Source organism: Salvelinus sp. IW2-2015, linkage group LG30 (genome assembly GCF_002910315.2).
Source record: "Salvelinus sp. IW2-2015 linkage group LG30, ASM291031v2, whole genome shotgun sequence".
NCBI lineage: Eukaryota > Metazoa > Chordata > Actinopteri > Salmoniformes > Salmonidae > Salvelinus > Salvelinus sp. IW2-2015.
In genome coordinates, this window is record NC_036869.1 from 811,479 (window position 1) to 831,107 (window position 19,629).

Here is a 19,629-nt window from a genome sequence, read left to right on the forward strand (position 1 = left end):
ATTGTTCTCCACTTAACATACGAAAATATAATTTAAATGCACTTGACACACATTACAATACATTCACTGTACACAGTATATCGGAATAGTCCCCCTCACACACGCTTGTACTGTACTCCTCACATCCCCGCTGTGTAATACCGTCAGACTCCCTGTTAAACTGTGTATTTAAACTGTAACCATAGTGACCTGCATCTCTGCGGGGAGAGGACAGGTTTACAAGTGTTTGACAGATCCCGAACTGTCGAACTCCCTCTCTGATCCCTTGCTAAAAATGCGCTGGAGCCAAGGCTTCCAAGTAAGGAAAACCTGGCACAGAGACTCCGGAATGCATTCTGTACAGCCACAATCAAAAACAATGCTACCTTCCTCTTTCACTGACATTTTTGTCTGTGTTGTATGCTGGGCCTGTATTCACGTAGGAGTGGTGTTCTAGAATCAGGTGCCCGCTCGTATTCATTATGGTTTCGAAGGCTTCTGTTTTTAGCGAGGCACTTCCTCTGAGACGCTTTGTGAATACAGGGGCACTTTGCCACACCTAGGGTTGTTATGGCAACCGTCAAGCGTGTGTGTTGGGGTACCATCAGACTCAGACCATTATCACAGAACAACAGGTTAGAAATGTTTTCGGGCCTGGCACGGGGTAACATTTTGCCAACGGGCACCACTTTTTGACACTACACCACTCTGAAGGCATGGTATCACAAATAGGCCAGAACATGCTTACCTTGACACAATTTGACAGGACATCAGACTGCTTCTGTAAAGCAGGAGGCTATGGGCAAGGTCCTTGTTATGACACTATCTGCATCCCAAATGGCATTCCCTATACAGTGCACCACTGTTGACCAGGGCCCAAAGGTAGTGCACTTTATGGAATAGGGTGTCATTTAGAACACAGAACTCATCTAAAATGTCACTATTCCCCGTATACAAAAATAGGGTGTCATTTGAGACAGCTGTATATTATAACACTATGGAGGACTGTAACAGAGAAGGCGGAATAATAACACAAGAGGCTGAAAAGCTCAGATACTGCAGAAAGACTTGGCTAAGAAGCAACACACTCACACAGACTGTACTGGAATGCTGTAGTCTACAACGCAAGGCAACCAACGTTTGTAGGTGTAATGGAGATACACCCTTTAAGACAAACACATGCACAAAAACAAAACATACCATCGACACTCACACACATACACAGTCACACACATACACACTGGAGGCGCAATGAGACCCGTGTTCTCTTGACACGTTTGCGCACCTCTTTGATGAAACCGTATGACAGTCTCTCTCCCCCCTCCCCCCTCAGGCACATGGTAATGTAAATGTTTGGCAGTAGAGAGCTGTTGGCAATGATCATGGAAAAGTAACCAGAAACAATACTTGGCAACTGGAATAGAATAGAGCATGATGCCTCAACTGGTCTGCTCACACTATAATCTGGAATAACCTAGAATACAGGATGATGCCTCATCTGGTCTGCTCACACTACAGTCTGGAATAACCTAGAATACAGGATGATGCCTCATCTGGTCTGCTCACACTACAGTCTGGAATAACCTAGAATACAGGATGATGCCTCATCTRRKMWSCTCAYRCWACRRWCTGGAAKAACYYAGAATACAGGATGATGCCTCATCTGGTCTGCTCACACTACAGTCTGGAATAACCTAGAATACAGGATGATGCCTCATCTGGTCTGCTCACACTACAGTCTGGAATAACCTAGAATACAGGATGCACAATCCATTCCGAAATCATTGGGGCGAAGTCCTAGAACAGAGGGAATGAAGAAATGCAATAGTTTCTTTGTTTCTCTATATGGGCTGAACACTAACATGAAATCTGTGCAAAATGTATTTAGGGACGCAGATCTGAAGTTAGGATTAAAGCCATAGTCTCTTTGTTTTTGCTGCTGGGAATATCTAGACCTGAGGTCACCTAGCTGTTTAAAGTTTGACCTATGACAACAGGACAGGTTGTCTCGGGGTTGAGGAATGAAAAAAGAAAAAAACACTTATTGATGAAATATCAAAAGAAACTAAAATCTGGAAAATATATTGAAAAAGAATATAAAAAAATAAAGCTTGAAAATAAAGTGGAACTACTTAGTATATATGCTGATGAATACTTATATATGTATATATACACACATCTATTGTTTATATATCTATATATAGACTGTATAATCCAACTCCACACCTTCCTTCTCTTTTACATTACTCCTCTCTTCTTCTTCTGTTTTGTTTTTTCTTTCTTTTTCTTTTCTTTGTTTTCGTTTTGTTAGCACCGTATGTCAATACAAAAAGTCACGGAAATAGTTGGGATAGCGTAAGAATGTGCAAATGTACAAACAAAAAAAGCCTATAAAGATGCATGTTATTAAAATAACAAGAGATAGAGTAACATGTGAAACCCAAAGAACATAATACAAGACATAAACAAGTTAAAGCATGCACTAGATCCTTTAGTGTGTGGGAGGAAGGGATAGGGGTTTGGGTTGTCACCCCTAAGGTTGGGCTAGAAGGGATAGGTTGTGGTCACCACTAAGTTGGGCCAGAAGGGATAGGGGTTTGGGTTGTCACCCCTAAGGTTGGGCTAGAAGGGATAGGGTTTGGGGTGTCACCCTTAAGGTTGGGCTAGAAGGGAAGGGGTTTGGTTGTCACCCTAAGGTTGGGCCAGAAGGGATAGGGGTTTGGGTTGTCACCCCTAAAGTTGGGCTAGAAGGGATAGAGGTTTGGTTGTCACCCCTAAGGTTGGGCCAGAAGGGATAGGGGTTTGGGTTGTCACCCTAAGGTTGGGCCAGAAGGGATAGGGTTTGGGTTGTCACCCCTAAGGTTGGGCTAGAAGGATAGGGGTTAGGTTGTCACCCTAAGGTTGGGCCAGAAGGGATAGGGTTTGGGTTGTCACCCCTAAGGTTGGGCTAGAAGGGATAGGGTTTAGGTTGTCACCCCTAAGGTTGGGCTAGAAGGGAAGGGGTTTGGGTTGTCACCCTAAGGTTGGGCTAGAAGGGATAGGGTTTTGGGTTGTCACCCCTAAGGTTGGCCAGAAGGGATAGGGTTTGGGTTGTCACCCCTAAGGTTGGGCAGAAGGATAAGGGTTAGGTTGTCACCCCTAAGTTGGGCTAGAAGGGATAGTTTGGGTTGTCACCCTAAGGTTGGGCCAGAAAGGGATAGGGGTTTGGTTGTCACCCCTAAGGTTGGCCAGAAGGATAGGGTTTGGGTTGTCACCCCTAAGGTTGGGCCAGAAGGGATAGGGGTTTGATTGTCACCCCTAAGGTTGGGCTAGAAGGGATAGGGTTTGGTTGTCACCCTACAATTGGGCAGAAGGATAGGTTGGGTGTCACCCCTAAGGTTGGCTAGAAGGGATAGGGGTTTAGGTTGTCACCCCTAAGGTTGGGCTAGAAGGGATAGGGTTTGGTGTCACCCCTAAGGTTGGCCAGAAGGGATAGGGATATGTTTTGGTTGGTTGTCAAGGTGGGTGGATATTAACATTGAAAAAGTGTGGGTGGTTGGGTTGGGATGTGGTCTGGTGAGGAATAGGGAAATGTTTGGGGGGGCTCTCTAGCCCTGCATCTTGCGGATGATGTCGGCGGAGACGGCGGTGGGGGAAGTTGATGGTGTGGTGTCTCAGGCCTGTGACGTCTTGTAGCTCTTCCCACAGCGGCACTTGAAGGGCTTCCGCACACGGATCTGTGTCCGTGGCCGTTCTTGGCATGGTATTTAATACCGTTCACATTCTGAATGAGGGGGAGAGACAGATTAGCAGGCCTGGCGTGGGCTAGCGGTCTAAGTGGCTGCCTCCAGAACACAGCTACCTGTGCGAGCGTGGGTTTGCATCCGACCGACTGCTATTCTAGCATCCCCATCCTCAGTCCTTTACTGTCCTACCTAATAAGAAGAAGAATACTGCCCCACTCCTAGAAAAAATAATAATTCCCCTTACATTATCTTAGTGAAAATCCCTAAAAGCACATCCAGGAACAACATTGCAAACGTTGACATTGCTAGAGGAAACTCCCCCTCACACCCGAAGTGAAAACCTCCACTACACAGATCATAGGCTATACTGAACTGATATATAGAGGACTAGTGTGTAGCAGAATAACAGAGCTAGGGACTGTTCTATAAACTGGGGCTGTGTGTGTACTGCACCTTGTATCTCTCTTGCAGCCAGGCACAGGGCAGGCAAAGGTTTCTCCTCCCCTCCATTCATACACATGAGCTGAGGATAGACCTCTGAGCTGATGGCACTCTCTGTGGTCCAGGACTCATCACTGTCTGACTCCTCATAGTCCACCTCCTCATCATCATACTCACTGCCTGGAGGGGGAACACACACACACACACACACACATCAGTTTGCGTGTCATGGGGACATGACTATACTGTCTCAAGTAGAGGGGCATGGAGCATAGAACAGAGGAGGGTTCAGTGTGTGTGTCTCAAGAGTACCCAGGGGGAGGGGTTTGGCTCCCTGAAACAGATCATTAAATGGGAGGTATCCTCATTGCTCTGATTTAGTAAGTGCACCACTTTTTCCACACACACACACACACCGACTCTCACAATCCCCAACCCCAATGTGCGCACACAACACACACACACACACACACACACACACACACACACACACACACACACACACACACACACAGGAAATGCTGCACCTCAGCAGGAGGAAATGGATGGCACCCTGGCACATGTTAAAAGGACTTCAACAAGGGTGTGTGTACACGTGGTTGTGTGTAAACACAAATATTTGGGCAGGAATTGGACCATCTGCTTCAGGGCTCTGAAACACACACACCCGTGTGAACAGTGTGACAGCTGGTGTGTAATTACCTGTGTAGACTGGGACCACTGCACATCGCAAGAACACTGTCTCTCTACTGAACACACTAGAACACTCACAATAGGAATGTTCCATTTCGCTTGAGGGGGACCCATGAAAGACTGCAAGGTCTCTATGTCCTTCTGCAGCTTCGTCGTTTGGTCTAAAATGGTGTCCACTCCAGGACCAAAAACTTGGACCGGGGAAATGGGGAGCTCCATAAAGGGTTTCTTCACGGAGGTCGACATCTTTGTCGGGGACAGCCCAAGCGGTCTGCGTGACGAGATGATCATAGACAGGGCTTTGCCATTAGCACGTGACATCTCAGAGTTTAAGAGGGAGAGGAGTCTGGACACCGGAGTCATTTCAGCCATCAGCTCAGGGTCACCGTCAGTGGACAGGCGAGCTATCAGACCGTGCAGGTATGCCAGATGAGGTCCCAGAGGACAGCGGGGAGACCTACCAATGATCTCGTCTGGGAGGACCATGGCCGCAATAATGGGGTCCATGACTGGGTACTGGCCCAGTCTCAACTCCTCAGGAGAAGCCATGATGGTCCATGAAGGCTTTCACTGGCTTGAGACATGGGACCTTGAGTTCACCTTAGCCCAAGATTGACGCATTAGAGAACTTGGAGCACTGAGGAATGATTAATATCCAGAGCTTCTCTTTAGATGAACTCCTGCATATCAGCTGATGAACAGGGGCTTCACTCTCAGCCCTCTCTGAGCCATGGTTCGCTGACCCAGAACCAGCCTCAGAGGTCTCTTCTTCTAGGTCATTAACCAGCAAAGACGGGGATAGCATCAGGATCCTGTCTTAAGTCTTCAACGGAGCCTGTCAGGCTGAGAGAACAGAGCTGCGAAGACAGAGAGGCTGACTGAGCCGCCTCATCCAGAGTAGGGGGAATCTACAGACTGAATGACAGGCTCTAAGCCCAGGCACATAATACAGGTGCAATGGGCATCAGTCGAAGCCAAGCCAGCATTGCATTTAKYRYRGTAGTATGGCATGGATGATATTCTCCCCGTCTAGACAGAAGCAGAAATACAGATATGTCTTATAGATGAGATAATCTGTATAACACCACATTCTACGGATATCAGAATATATTGGAGAAATTCCACTCACAATCCCCAAAAGGTATGGATGTGAGGAGCCCAATTCAACTGACAGTGACAGACTAGGTGTGGGGAGAGGTCATGAGAACAGACTGGCTAACTCTGGCGAGATTAGTGAGGCGCACATCCTCTGAATCTAACTCTGGCAACAGCTGCAGCTCGAGCCAGTAAGATAGTATGCGAAGTTTGGACGTCAAGGTGCGACTCTGTGTTTAGCTAGAGAGTCTCCCCTAGCCTGGGTAGGCGCAGTACCCAGACTCAAACTCCAGAGARAAGAGGCTAGCATCCAGCTGAAGCTAACACGCAACAGATAACGCAATTACCCGGGAGGCTAACCGGCGGACAAGACAACGAAGCCTCGCGCCGTAAACAGGTTGGCCCAACCCGTTCACCCTACTTCGTAGCAAGGTGTCACCCTGTAAGAAAAAAATGACAAAACACTGCAGAGCACTCCTGGGAGGAGTAATCTTCACCTAAAAGGGAGTATACCGTAATTTCCGGACTATAAGCCGCTACTTTTTCCCACGCTTTGAACCTCGCGGCTTATACAATGACGCGGCAAATTTATGGATTTTTCCCGCTTTCACAAGATTCATGCCGCCAAAAAACTGAGCACCGTCACATAATGTGACGTAAATCGAGCGCGCTCAAACTTCCCATCATTCTGATTACGGTAGTCATTTTGTCACCCTCATCATGGCAAAGACACGGAGAAATGCATATGATGCAGCTTTCAAGTTGAAGGCGATCGATCTGGCTGTTGGAAAAGGAAATAGAGCTGCTGCACGGGAGCTTGGCCTTAATGAGTCGATGATAAGACGTTGGAAACAGCAGCGTGAGGAACTGACTCAGTGCAGAAAGACAACAAAAGCTTTCAGAGGGAAGAAAAGCAGATGGCCCGAACTAGAAAATGAGCTTGAAGACTGGGTCAACACACAGAGAGCAGACGGCCGAGGTGTTTCAACTGTGCAGATCCGACTGAAAGCCAAAACAATCGCCACCGCAATGAAGTTTGAGGATTTTAGAGGTGGACCATCGTGGTGTCTAAGATTTATGAGACGTAAAGGCCTGTCCATCAGGGTACGGACGAGTCTGTGTCAGCAGCTCCGTCCCGACTACGAGGAAAAAGTTTCAAATTTCCGCAAATTCACTGATGCAAAGATAGCGGAGCATTCCATCGGCCCTCACGACATCATAAATATGGATGAGGTTCCTCTGACGTTTGACCTGCCTCTCACTCGGACTGTCAACAGGAAAGGCGAATCATCCATCACGCTGAAAACAACTGGGCATGAAAAAACGCACTTCACCTGTGTTCTGAGCTGCACGGCATCGGGAGAAAAGCTTCCACCGATGTTGATTTTCAAACGCATGACGATGCCAAAAGAAAAATTCCCGAGAGGAATTGTTGTGAAAGTCAACAAGAAAGGATGGATGACGGAAGGCCTAATGCATGAATGGCATACGGAGTGTTACGGCAAGCGACCGGGAGGATTCTTTCACAAGAACAAGGCATTGCTCGTGTTGGACAGCATGAGGGCCCACATAACAGATTCTGTGAAAGAAGYCATCAAGAGGACAAACTCAATTCCAGCTGTGATTCCTGGGGGCACAACAAAGTATTTGCAGCCACTCGACATCAGTGTAAATCGTGCATTTAAGGTGGCGCTCCGTGTTCAGTGGGAGGCTTGGATGACAAGTGGGGAGAAATCCTTCACTAAAACAGGCCGCATGCGAAGAGCAACTTATGGTCAAGTCTGCCAGTGGGTCCTGACAGCGTGGAGCATTGTCAAAAAATCCACTATCATCAACGGGTTTCGAAAGGCTGGACTGCTGCKTGTTGAAGAGGGCAGCATGAGCTCAGCGGGGAATTTGCCTCCGGATGAAAGTGACGAGAGCGACAATGAAAACGATCCAACATCGGATGAAGCAATTCTGAGGCTATTCAACTCCGACACCGAAGGAGATGACTTCAGTGGTTTCAGTGCACAGGAGGAAGATAGTGACCAATGACTTTCTTGGTAGGCTACTGTTTACTGCTATTTTTTTAATTTTTGTTACAAGCCGTGTTTCGTTAAAGCCTATTTATTTTTGTTACAAGCCGTGTTTCGTTAAAGCCTATTTATTTTTGTTACAAGCCGTGTTTCGTTTAAAAGCCTATTTATTTTTGTTACAAGCCGTGTTTCGTTTAAAGGCTGTGTAAAGTTCATTTGTTTCAATGTACCGGTAGGCACYTGTGGCTTATAGACATGTGCGGCTTATTTATGTACAAAATACAAAAAAAAWTAATTCAGTGGGTGCGGCTTATATTCAGGTGCGCTTAATAGTCCAGAAATTACGGTACTCGACACACTCAACGACAGCTACATCCACTACTCACTCGCCTGCGTAGCCGAGGGAAGAAAAGAGGACATGATGCTGGGTGTTTATAGCGGGTGGGGGCACGCGCATCACACGGATTTACTCTGATATTAATACCTCGGCTCATCCTGCCGCCAGGCGAAAGGATATCCATTGAGTGACTAGCATAGTCCCTAGTTCATTGAACTCTGGTTAAGTGAGTAACCTTGGTTCCATTGACCTTCAGTCTAGAACACTAGAGGCAATGCCATTTAGCAGATGCTTTTATCCAAAGTGAGCCACACAGGACCACAAGAGGCAAAAGGCAACACATCCAAAATCTCCACTTTCGCTTACCTGTGGGCGTGCTGCTACGGAAGGAKGAGGAGGGTGTGATGGGAGGAGTCACGGGGGGAGTCAGGTTGCCGTTGCTGTGCCGTGGAGGTGTGGCCACGCTGTTCCGAGACACGCCACCTGTGATTGACAGGGAAAGTTTGGGTGTGGCCTTCTTCTTCAGGGTCTCCTGCTCCCGACGTGCCGCGTCCGTCATAAACCTGGACACAAACATTGCTACACAGGTTACACACACACACACACACACACACACACACACACACACACACACACACACACTATTTAAACAATATGTATTATTTATTTCCCTCTCTTCTGGCTCCTTCTTTTCTCTCACCACTCCTCCACCCACACTAGGGCTGTGACGTTCAAACAAATTTGGGATTGTTAACGTTTAGAAAAAAAACCTAACCAATTAAAATCACAGTGCAGTAATCGCAAATCTACCATTAACAGGTTCCGATCATGATCATAAAAGGCAAAAATGTAAATTCACCAAATACCTAACGCAACAATGCTGTGAGGAGATGGCTATGCATCTTTCTAATGATTTGCCACTCCGCACATCAAATGGTGAGACAGGGTAGCGACAGCTTCGAAGTACTGTATGGCAATACTTTGAGAAATTAAATGAGAAGGTGATGAAATGCAAACTTTGCGAGGTGGAATTGAGATACAGTGGTAGGCAGTACAGGTGCAATGCTGAAAGGAAAGCCCGGTGAGACCCAGCCTGCTGCTGGCAGCAGTGCGATAAGGGACGGAGTGAAAATCACAGCGCTGACTACAGAAATGATTGATATGCAGCCATTGTCACTGGTAGAGGATATCAGCGTCAATGCCCTAATGGCATATCTAGAACCAGACTACAAGATGCCATGTGGAAAAACTGTGACAGCCCTGAAGGAGGAAAGTGCTGCAGGGACTTGCATCCATTCAGCCACAAGAGTGTTAGTGAAGTCAAGCACTGATGTTGGGCGATTAGGCCTGGCTCGCTATTGGCCTTCAAATTCATCCCAAAGGTGTTTGATGTGGTTGAGGTCAGGGCTCGGTGCAGGCCAGTCAAGTTCTTCCACACCGATCTCGACAAACCATTTCTGTACGGACCTCGCTTTGTGCATGGGGGCATTTTCATGCTGAAACAGGAATCAAATCACATTTTATTTGTCACATGCGCCGAATACAACAGGTATTCACCTTACAGTGAAATGCTTACTTACAAGCCCATAATTAACCATGCTGCTTTTTTTTTTAAGTACGAAAATATTTAAGAAAATAATTCAACTAAAGTAAGAAAAATGTAACACAATAAAATAACAATAACGAGGCTATTTACACGGGGTACCAGTACCGAGTCAATGTGCGGGGTTACAGGTTAGTCGAGGTAATATGTACATGTAGGTAGGGGTGACTATGCATAAATAATAAACAGCGAGTAGCAGCAACTTAAAAAAGCGGGTCAATACAAATKTATTTATTTATTTATAGGGGACAATGCACATTAATCAACAGCAATATTACAATAACGCAACATCCATGTAAATATGGCGGAGTTAGCATAAAGCTAATTTGCAGCCTTAGTCCCAGGACAGCTAAGGACAATTACACAGACACAATACACATACAAATACATTATATCCAATAATACATCATTCTAACGACAACACTATCATCAACTGTCGTCTTACATACAGTTGAAGTTGGAAGTTTACATACACTTAGGTTGGAGTCATTAAAACTCATTTTCAACCACTCCACAAATGTCTTGTTAACAAACTATAGTTTTGGCAAGTCGGTTAGGACATCTACTTTGTGCATGACACAAGTAATTTTTCCAACAATTGTTTACAGACCGATTATTTCACTTATAATTCACTGTATCACAATTCCAGTGGGTCAGAAGTTTACATACACTAACCTGACTGTGCCTTTAAACAGCTTGGAGAATTCCAGAAAATGAATGTAATGGCTTTAGAAGCTTCTGATAGGCTCATTGACATCATTTGAGTCAATTGAAGTTGTACCTGTGGATGTATTTCAAGGTCTACCTTCAAACTCAGTGCCTCTTTGCTTGACATCAAAAGAAATCAGCCAAGAACACAGAAAAAAAATTGTAGACCTCCACAAGTCTGGTTCATCCTTGGGAGCAATTTCCAAAGCCTGAAGGTACCACGTTCATCTGTACAAACAATAGTACGCAAGTATAAACACCATGGGACCACGCAGCCGTCATTCAGCTCAGGAAGGAGATGCGTTCTGTCTCCTAGAGATGAACGTACTTTGGTGCGAAAAGTGCAAATCAATCCCAGAACAGCAGCAAAGGACCTTGTGAAGATGTGAAGGAAACAGGTACAAAAGTATCTATATCCACAGTAAAACAGTCCTATATTGACATAACCTGAAAGGTCTCTCAGCAAGGAAGAAGCCACTGCTATAAAACCGCCATAAAAAAAGCCAGACTACGGTTTGCAACTGCACATGGGGACAAAGATCGTACTTTTTGGAGAAATGTCCTCGTCTGATGAAACAAAAATAGAACTGTTTGGTCATAATGATCATCTTATGTTAGGAGGAAAAAGGGGGAGGCTTGCAAGCTGAAGAACACCATCCCAACCGTGAAGCACGGGGGGTGCAGCATCATGTTGTGGGGGTGCGTTGCTGCAGGAGGGCTGGTGCACTTCACAAAATAGATGGCCTCATGAGGGAGGAAAATTATGTGGATAATTGAAGCAACATCTCAAGACATCAGTCAGGAAGTTAAAAGTTAGTTGCAAATGGGTCTTCCAAATGGACAATGACCCAAGTATACTTCCAAAGTTGTGGCAAAATGGCTTAAGGACAACAAAGTCAAGGTATTGGAGTGGCCATCACAAAGCCCTGACTTCAATCCTATAGAACATTTGTGGGCAGAACTGAAGAAGCGTGTGCGAGCAAGGAGGCCTACAAACCTGACTCAGTTACACCAGCTCTGTCAGGAGGAATGGGCCAAAATTCACCCAACTGAATGTGGGAAGCTTGTGGAATGCTACCCGAAACGTTTGATCCAAGTTAACATTTTAAAGGCAATGCTACCAAATACTAATTGAGTGTATGTAAACTTCTGACCCACTGGGAATGTGATGAAAGAAATAAAAACTGAAATAAATAATTATCTCTACTATTATTCTGACATTTCACATTCTTAAAATAAAGTGGTGATCCTAACTGACCTAAGACAGGGAATTTTTACYTGGATTAAATGTCAGGAATTGTGAAAAACTGAGTTTAAATGTATTTGACTAAGGTGTATGTAAACTTCTGACTTCAACTGTATGAGGAACCACAGATAACTCATGTGTACATGTTTGGATAGATTTTAGCCATGTTTTCAATTCAAATGTAAAAGTACAATAATCAGTGCAGCCTCTCAAGTCCATGGGCATTGCAGTCCAGTATATTGTAGCTCTAACAGAGAAGACCAATTGGCCGATTTTACTGTGTCGAAAAGGGACAACGCAATCCCCTCTAGTTACTGCCCTTGTTATCCTGGAGGTGCTTTCCTTGAGCATGATATGCCAACATAGGGGTGGCTGGTCAAGACCATGCAGCATCTTAAAGACAAGGCTTGCATCTACATACTGCTTAAAGCTATCCAGACTAAATAAATAATGTTTGTAAATGACATGACAATGGTGGTAACTGTTTGGTTTGTTATCAAAAATCAAAACGTTTTTTTTTGTTTTTTTGAGTTATGCAATTGGTTTCAGAATAGTAGCTCCTGCTTGTGACCAGCATGTGAGGCAACATATCAGATGTGAGAAGATTATAGCATACATAGTTTGGCGGCCTCCAGAGGAAGGAACGGTCTGATAAACCTAAAGTTGGATAATCCAAACGTAACCGTGTTAACCACCTTCTTCACATGTTTCTTAAATTTCAAATTGGAGTCCAAAATTACACCAAGATAGCTGAAGTTAGACAACTTTCAGATTCTCCCCATTAACAGGAACAGCTCGTTGGGAAGTAGTACRGGTAGCCATTTGAGTAACTGTTTAGCAGTCTAATGGCTTGGAGGTAGAAGCTTTTAAGGAGCCAGACTTGGCGCTCCCGTACCGCTTGCCGTGCGGTAGCAGAGGAAACAGCCTATGACTAGGGTTGCTAGAGTCTTTGACAATTTTTAGGGCCTTCCTCTGACACCGCCTGGTATAGAGGTCCTGGATGGCAGGAAGCTTGGTCCCAGTGATGTACTACCCTCTGCAGCGCCTTGCGGTCTGGTGCCGAGAAGTTGCCATACCAAGCGGTGAATCAACCAGTCAGGATACTCTCAATGGTGCAGCTGTAGAACTTTTTGAGGATCTGAGGACCCATGCCAAATCTTTTCAGTCTCTTGAGGGGGAATAGGGGTTGTCGTGCCCTCTTCACAACTGTCTTGGTGTGTTTGGACCATGATAGTTTATTAGTGATGTGGACACCAAAGAACTTGAAGCTCTYGACCCGCTCCACTATAGCATTGTCAATGGCCCCCCTTTTCCTGTAGTCCACAATCAGCTCGTTTGTCTTGCTCACGTTGAGATAGAGGTTCTTGTCCTGGCACCACACTGCCAGGTGTCTGACCTCCTCCCTGTAGGCTGTCTCATCGTTGGCGGTGTTCARGCCTACCACCGTTATGTCGTCAGCAAAAGATTATGGTGTTGGAGTCGTGTGTGGCCACGCAGTCGTGGGTAAACAGAGAGTACATGCGGGGACTAAGCACACACCCGAGGGGCCCCGATGTTGAGTATCAGTGTGTCAGATGTGTTGTTGCCWACCCTTACCACCTGGGGACGGCCCATCAGGATGTCCACGATCTAGTTGCAGAGGGAGGTGTTCAGTCCCAGGGTCCTTGTCTTAGTGATGAGCTTTGAGGGCACTATGGTGTTGAACGCTGAGCTGTAGTCAACAGCATTCTCACGTAGGTGTTCCTTTTGTCCAGGTGGGAATGTGCAATGTAGAGTGCAACGGAGATTGCATCACCTGTGGATYTGTTGGGGCGGTATGTGAATTGTATTGGGTCTAGGGTTTCTGGGATGGTGGTGTTGTGAGCCATGACCAGCCTTTCAAAAGCACTTCATGGCTACAGACATGAGTGCTACGGGGCGGTAGTCACTTGGGCAGGTTACCTTGGCGTTCTTGGGCACAGGGACTATTGTGGTCTGCTTGAAACATGTAGGTATTACAGACTCTGTCAGTGAGAGGTTGAAAATGTCAGTAMRGTCGCATGCTCTGAGTACGCGTCCTGATAATCCATCTCGTCCTGCGGCCTTGTGAATGTTGACCTGTTTAAAAGGTCTTACTCACATAGTCATCCGGAACAGCTGGTGCTATCATGCATGGTTCAGTGTTGCTTGCCTCAAAGTGAACATAGAAGGCATTTAGCTCGTCTGGTAGGCTCGTGTCACTGGACAGCTCACAGCTAGGTTTCCCTTTGTAATCAGTAATAGTTTGCMAGSCCTACCACATCCAACAAGYGTCAGAGCCAATGTAGTAGGATTCAAAGCCAGTGTAGTAGGATTCAATCATAGTCCTGTGTTGATGCTTTGCCTGTTTGATGGTTCGTTGGGACTTGATTTGATTTATTAGGATGTATTAGGATTAGCCGATGCCAATGAAAACAGCTAAGTTTACTGGGGTCTGGCATACAGTACCAGTCAAAAGTTTGGACACACCTACTCATTCAAGGGTTTGTCTTTATTTTTGCTATTTTCTACATTGTATAATAATAGTGAAGACTTCAAAACTATGAAATAACATGTATGGAATCATGTAGTAACCAAAAACGTGTTAAACAAAATATATTTTATATTTGAGATTCTTCAAAGTAGCCACCCTTTGCCTTGATGACAGCCTTGCACACTCTTGGCATTCTCTCAAYTAGCGTCATGAGTTAATCACCTGGAATGCATTTCAATTAACAGGTGTGCCTTAATGCATTTGAGCCAATCAGTTGTGTTGTGACATGGTAGGGGGTGGTATACAGAAGATAGCCCTATTTGGTAAAAGACCAAGTCCATATTATGGCAAGAACAGCTCAAAATAAGCAGAGAAACGACAGTCCGTCATTACTTTAAAACATRAAGGTCAGTCAATCCAGAAAATGTCAAGAACTTTGAATGTTTCTTCAAGTGCAGTCGTAAAAACCATCAAGCGCTATGACGAAACTGGCTCTCATGAGGACCGCCACAGGAAAGGAAGACCCAGAGTTACCTCTGCTGCAGAGGATAAGTTCATTAGAGTTACCAGCCGTCATAAATTGGCAATTACTGCACCTCAGATTGCAACTCACAGAGATCAAGTAACAGACACATCTCAATATCAACTGTTCAGAGGAGACCGTGTGAATCAGGCCTTCATGGTTGAGCTGCTGCTAAGAAACTACTACTAAAAGGACACCAATAAGAAGAAGAGACTTGCTTGGGCCAAGAAGCACGAGCACTGGACAGACTAGTGGAAATCTGTCCTTTGGTCTGAGTCCAAATTTRCGATTTTTGGTTCCAACTGCTGTGTCTTTGTGAGACGCAGAGTAGGTGAACAGATCTCCGCATTTGTGTGGTTCCCACTGTGAAGCATGGAGGAGGTGGTGTGATGGTGCTTTGCTGGGTGACACTGTCTGTGATATATTTAGAATTCAAGGAACACTTAACCAGCATGGCTACCACAGCATTCTGCAGGGATACGCCATCCCATCTAGTTTGCACTTAGTGGGACTATCATTTTTTTTYAACAGGACAATGACCCTACACACCTCCAGGCTGTRTAAGGGCTGTTTGACCAAGAAGGAGAGTGATGGAGTGCTGCATCAGATGACCTGGCCTCCACAATCACCTGACCTCAACCCAATTGAGATGGTTTGGGATGAGTTAGACCGCAGAGTGAAGGACAATCAGCCAACAAGTGCTCAGCATATGTGGGAACCCCTTCAAGACTTTTGGAAATCATTCCCGGTGACGCTGTTTGAGAGAATGCCAAGTGTGCAAAGCTGTCATCAAGGCAAAGGGTGACTACTTTGAAGAACTTTGAATATACATTTTTTTTTTTTTTACATTTTTTTGTTTAATAAATTATTCCATTTGTGTTATTTCATAGTTTTGATGTCTTCACTATTATTCTAATATGTAGAAAATTGTAAAAAATTAAGAAAAACCCTTGAATGAGTAGGTGTGTCCAAACTTCTGACTGGTACTGTATAACGAAAAAGATATTACAGACAAAAGACTTTACAATTGACATACATTTAAAAACATCTACCACGTCGCAGCTGAGCCGGTGTTGCTCCTAGATGTTTCCACTTCACAATAACAGCGTAGTTGACTGGGGCAGCTCCAGCAGGGCAGACATTTGATGAAATGACTTGTTAGAAAGGTGGCGTCCTATGACGGAGCCATGTAGAAAGTCACTGAGCTCTTCAGTACAGCCATTCTACTGCCAATATTTGTCTATGGAGATTGCATGGCTGTGTGTTCAATTGTATACACGTCAGCAACGGGTGTGGCTGAAATAGCCGAATCAACTAATTTGAAGGAGTGTCCACATACTTTTGCATATATAGTGTATATTTTTGGTCTAAATTTAAGGCTAAGCATAAGGTTAGCAGTGTGGTTAGGAGTTAGGTTTAAAATCACATTTTTAGAAGATAATTTCAGAAATAGGTGGGCTTTATGACTTTGTGGCTATGGCAACTAATGACGACCAGTAGGTAGCCATCACTGTGGTAGATTGAACTGCATTTCCCAATAGCGGTCATATGCAGAATTTATGCAAGATTGTGAATTCACCAGATTGGCAGTTTAAAAGTTAAGAACATTTGTACATTTGTCAAATCCCTAACTCACACACAGTATGATTTAAGAGGTGTGAGATTGGACATGAAGCTTTGGGATTAACACACATCTCATTCTCATTTCTGTGTTTGGCTAGGCTGTAACTGTGTAGAGAGCACGTTTCGCTTCTTCTGTGGTTTTCGGTGCTTCTAATGACAACACTGTTTCTCTGGGAAGGGATCAGTCATCCAGACACAAACATGACACACTCACAGTCACACCAGCACGGTCACACCAGCACAGTCACACCAGCACAGTCACACCAGCACAGTCACACCAGCACGGTCACACCAGCACAGTCACACCAGCACAGTCACACCAGCACAGTCACACCTGCACAGTCACACCAGCACGGTCACACCAGCACGGTCACACCAGCACGCTCACAAAAACACAAAAAGCACCATAACACACTAGGGGCAATTAGAACATCACAACGCAACTGCTAAACAATGGTCAAACACAAGTCTGATACAGGCCTCAGAAGAAGAAGTCGTATCAGATTTGCTACTAGACAGAATCATGTTTTTCAAACCAAAAGCCTGAAGAAAACCAAGGATGTGGTAGAACTGAAGCCAGGAATGTTGATCAAATCAAATTTCAAATGACTGGCCACTTCTGTCCCCGTATGCTAGTCTTTGTCGAAACTACTCCATCGGTGGAGCAACACTGCCCTGTGTGTAGGTTACCTGTTGATGTAGCTCAGGGCCAGGTAGGTGGGCTGTTGTTGCTCCTGTTTCTCCAGAACACGAGGATCTGTGTCTGAGACAGAGAGACCAAGAGAGAGAGAGAGAGAGAGAGAGAGAGAGAGGAGAGAGTAGGGTATTTAGTTACCGTAGAATAAATCTAGATAGATCATATGGATATTTAGTGCCTTCAGAAAGTACTCACACCCTGACTTAGACATGTTGTTGTGTTACAGACGGAATTCAAAATGGATTAAATTGTGTTTCTCACCCATCTACACACAATACCCAATAATGACAAAGAAAACTTTATTGAAATTGAAATACAGAAATATCTCATTTACATAAGTATTCACACCCCATGGTCAATACTTTGTAGAAGCACCTTTGGCGGCGATTTCAGCTTTGAGTCGTCTTGGGTATGTCTGTATCAGCTTTGAGTCGTCTTGGGTATGTCTGTATCAGCTTTGAGTCGTCTTGGGTATGTCAGTATTAGCTTTGAGTCGTCTTGGGTATGTCTGTATCAGCTTTGAGTCGTCTTGGGTATGTCTGTATCAGCTTTGAGTCGTCTTGGGTATTTCTGTATCAGCTTTGCACATCTGGATTTTAGGATTTTCTCCCATTCTTCCCTGCAGATTTTCTCAAACTCTGTTAAGTTAGATGGGGAGAGGCGGTGAACAGTCTTTCCACAGATTTTCAATGGGAATCAAGTCTGGGCTTTGGCTGTGCCACTCAATGACTTTCACTTTCTTATTCTGAAGCCATTCCAGCGTATGCTTTGGGTCATTGTCCTGTTGGAATGTAAATCCCGTTCAAAGCTGTCATCAAGGCAAAGGGTGGCTACTTTGAAGAATCTCAAATATAAAATATATTTTGATTTGTTTAACCCTTTTTTGGTTACTACATGACTCCATATGTGTTATTTCATAGTTTTGATGTCTTCACTATTATTCTACAATGTAGAAATTAGTAAAAAATAAAGAAARACCATTGAATAAGTAGGTGTGTCCAAACTTGACTGGTACTGTATATGGTACAAGGTATATGGACTGGTACAAGATATTTTATATTTGATTTTCAATAAATGTGCAAAAATTATAAAAACGTGTTTTCACTTTGTCACTGTGGGGTATTGTTTGTCGATGAGTGAGAAAAATGTTGTTTTTTTTAATCCATTTGGAATTTGGGCTGTAACACAACAACATGTGAAATAAGTCAAGGGGTATGAATACTTTTGGAAAGCACTGTAGATCATGAATATGGAAATGGCGTCGGAGTCTTGAAATCTTTCAGTATGTATCTGCATAGTAAACCAGATGTGCAAGGGGACGCAAAATGGTAGCAAACATCCAGTACAGTACACCGGTTTTGACTGAAAGTGCTTGGATATGGGGTTTATGACTTGATTTGTGGAGGAAATCAGTATGCAGTAAGGTGAGATGGGTGTGTGTGCAAATTCATGTCTGCTTGATACTTTAAGATACTCACACTAGTCTCTCTGTTCCAATGTTGTGTGGAGTATCAGTAAAGAAAGCCTATATTCTGTCCATGGTAGCAGAGGGTATCTAATTTACAACCCCTGGTTTCATTAAGTGTTCTTGGTTACATAGCCCTCTCTGTAACATGGTGCTACTGTATGTACACTGCATGTCAGGGGAGGGGAGGTTGATGGATATACTATATAATTACACACACACACTTTTTCCAGCCTATTTGCCAACTCAGTAACATTGCAGCAGGGAGCTTCCACTGCCTGAGGCCACCAGCCCAAACTTCAAAAGCCCCCCTGCTAACTCAGCGTGTGTGTGTGTGTGTGTGTGTGTGTGTGTGTGTGTGTGTGTGTGTGTGTTGTGTGTGTGTGTGTGTGTGTGTGTGTTGTGTGTGTGTGTGTGTGTGTGTGTGTGTGTGTGTGTGTGGTGTGTGTGTGTGTGAGAGAGAGAGAAGAGTGTGTGTGTGCAATGTGATGAATGTGTGCTGAGCCACAACTGCATAGTAGCACTGCCACCATGTGGTCAAAAGGGTGACATTCCACTACATTGAATAGAAATACAGTCAGATGATGAATACATATGCAATGCAATAGCTTGTGGTGAATGTGTACAGCCTAATTTACTTGGCCTACCTTACATACATACGCAACTCAAAAACGCAATTAGCTAAGCAAAATGGCGATCCTTAAAATTGCGGGCTGTCGCTGCAAATGCCTGCTACACAACTAGGCAGTGTAGTGTACTTGCTTGACTTTACATGTATCTGATGTACACTTATCAGGAGTCAAACATACTGTGCTACCGTGCATATACTATTGCATATGTTGAACTTTTAGAATGTATTGTGTTACTGAGTATCATTACAGTCTAGATGAGTCTCCATACATGTATATGTTATTGTGTGTGTATGAGAGAGCGAGAAAAAAAAAGGATTTGCATGTTTTGTTGATTTTAAGAATGCTTTTTGATT

The 19,629-nt window shown here is 44.5% G+C and overlaps 1 protein-coding gene and 1 long non-coding RNA gene across 2 annotated transcripts in view; one reads left to right on the forward strand and one right to left on the reverse strand.

Moving 5' to 3' along the window:
* Positions 1-2,818: 2,818 nt before the first annotated feature.
* Positions 2,819-3,302, forward strand: LOC139023304 (uncharacterized). The gene is made up of 3 exons (XR_011474437.1): positions 2,819-2,840; positions 2,880-3,021; positions 3,219-3,302. It is a non-coding gene; the product is annotated as an uncharacterized lncRNA (long non-coding RNA).
* Positions 3,303-3,479: 177 nt separating this feature from the next.
* The window catches only part of LOC111954985 (juxtaposed with another zinc finger protein 1-like), a 38,378-nt gene continuing 22,228 nt past the window's right edge, over positions 3,480-19,629 (reverse strand). Inside the window, 9 exon segments of the mRNA XM_070436186.1 lie at positions 3,480-3,611; positions 3,613-3,641; positions 3,644-3,703; positions 3,706-3,742; positions 4,158-4,168; positions 4,171-4,194; positions 4,197-4,325; positions 8,655-8,851; positions 17,173-17,245. Of these exon segments, the coding sequence (XP_070292287.1) occupies positions 3,567-3,611; positions 3,613-3,641; positions 3,644-3,703; positions 3,706-3,742; positions 4,158-4,168; positions 4,171-4,194; positions 4,197-4,325; positions 8,655-8,851; positions 17,173-17,245 (605 nt within the window). The 3' untranslated portion in view covers positions 3,480-3,566.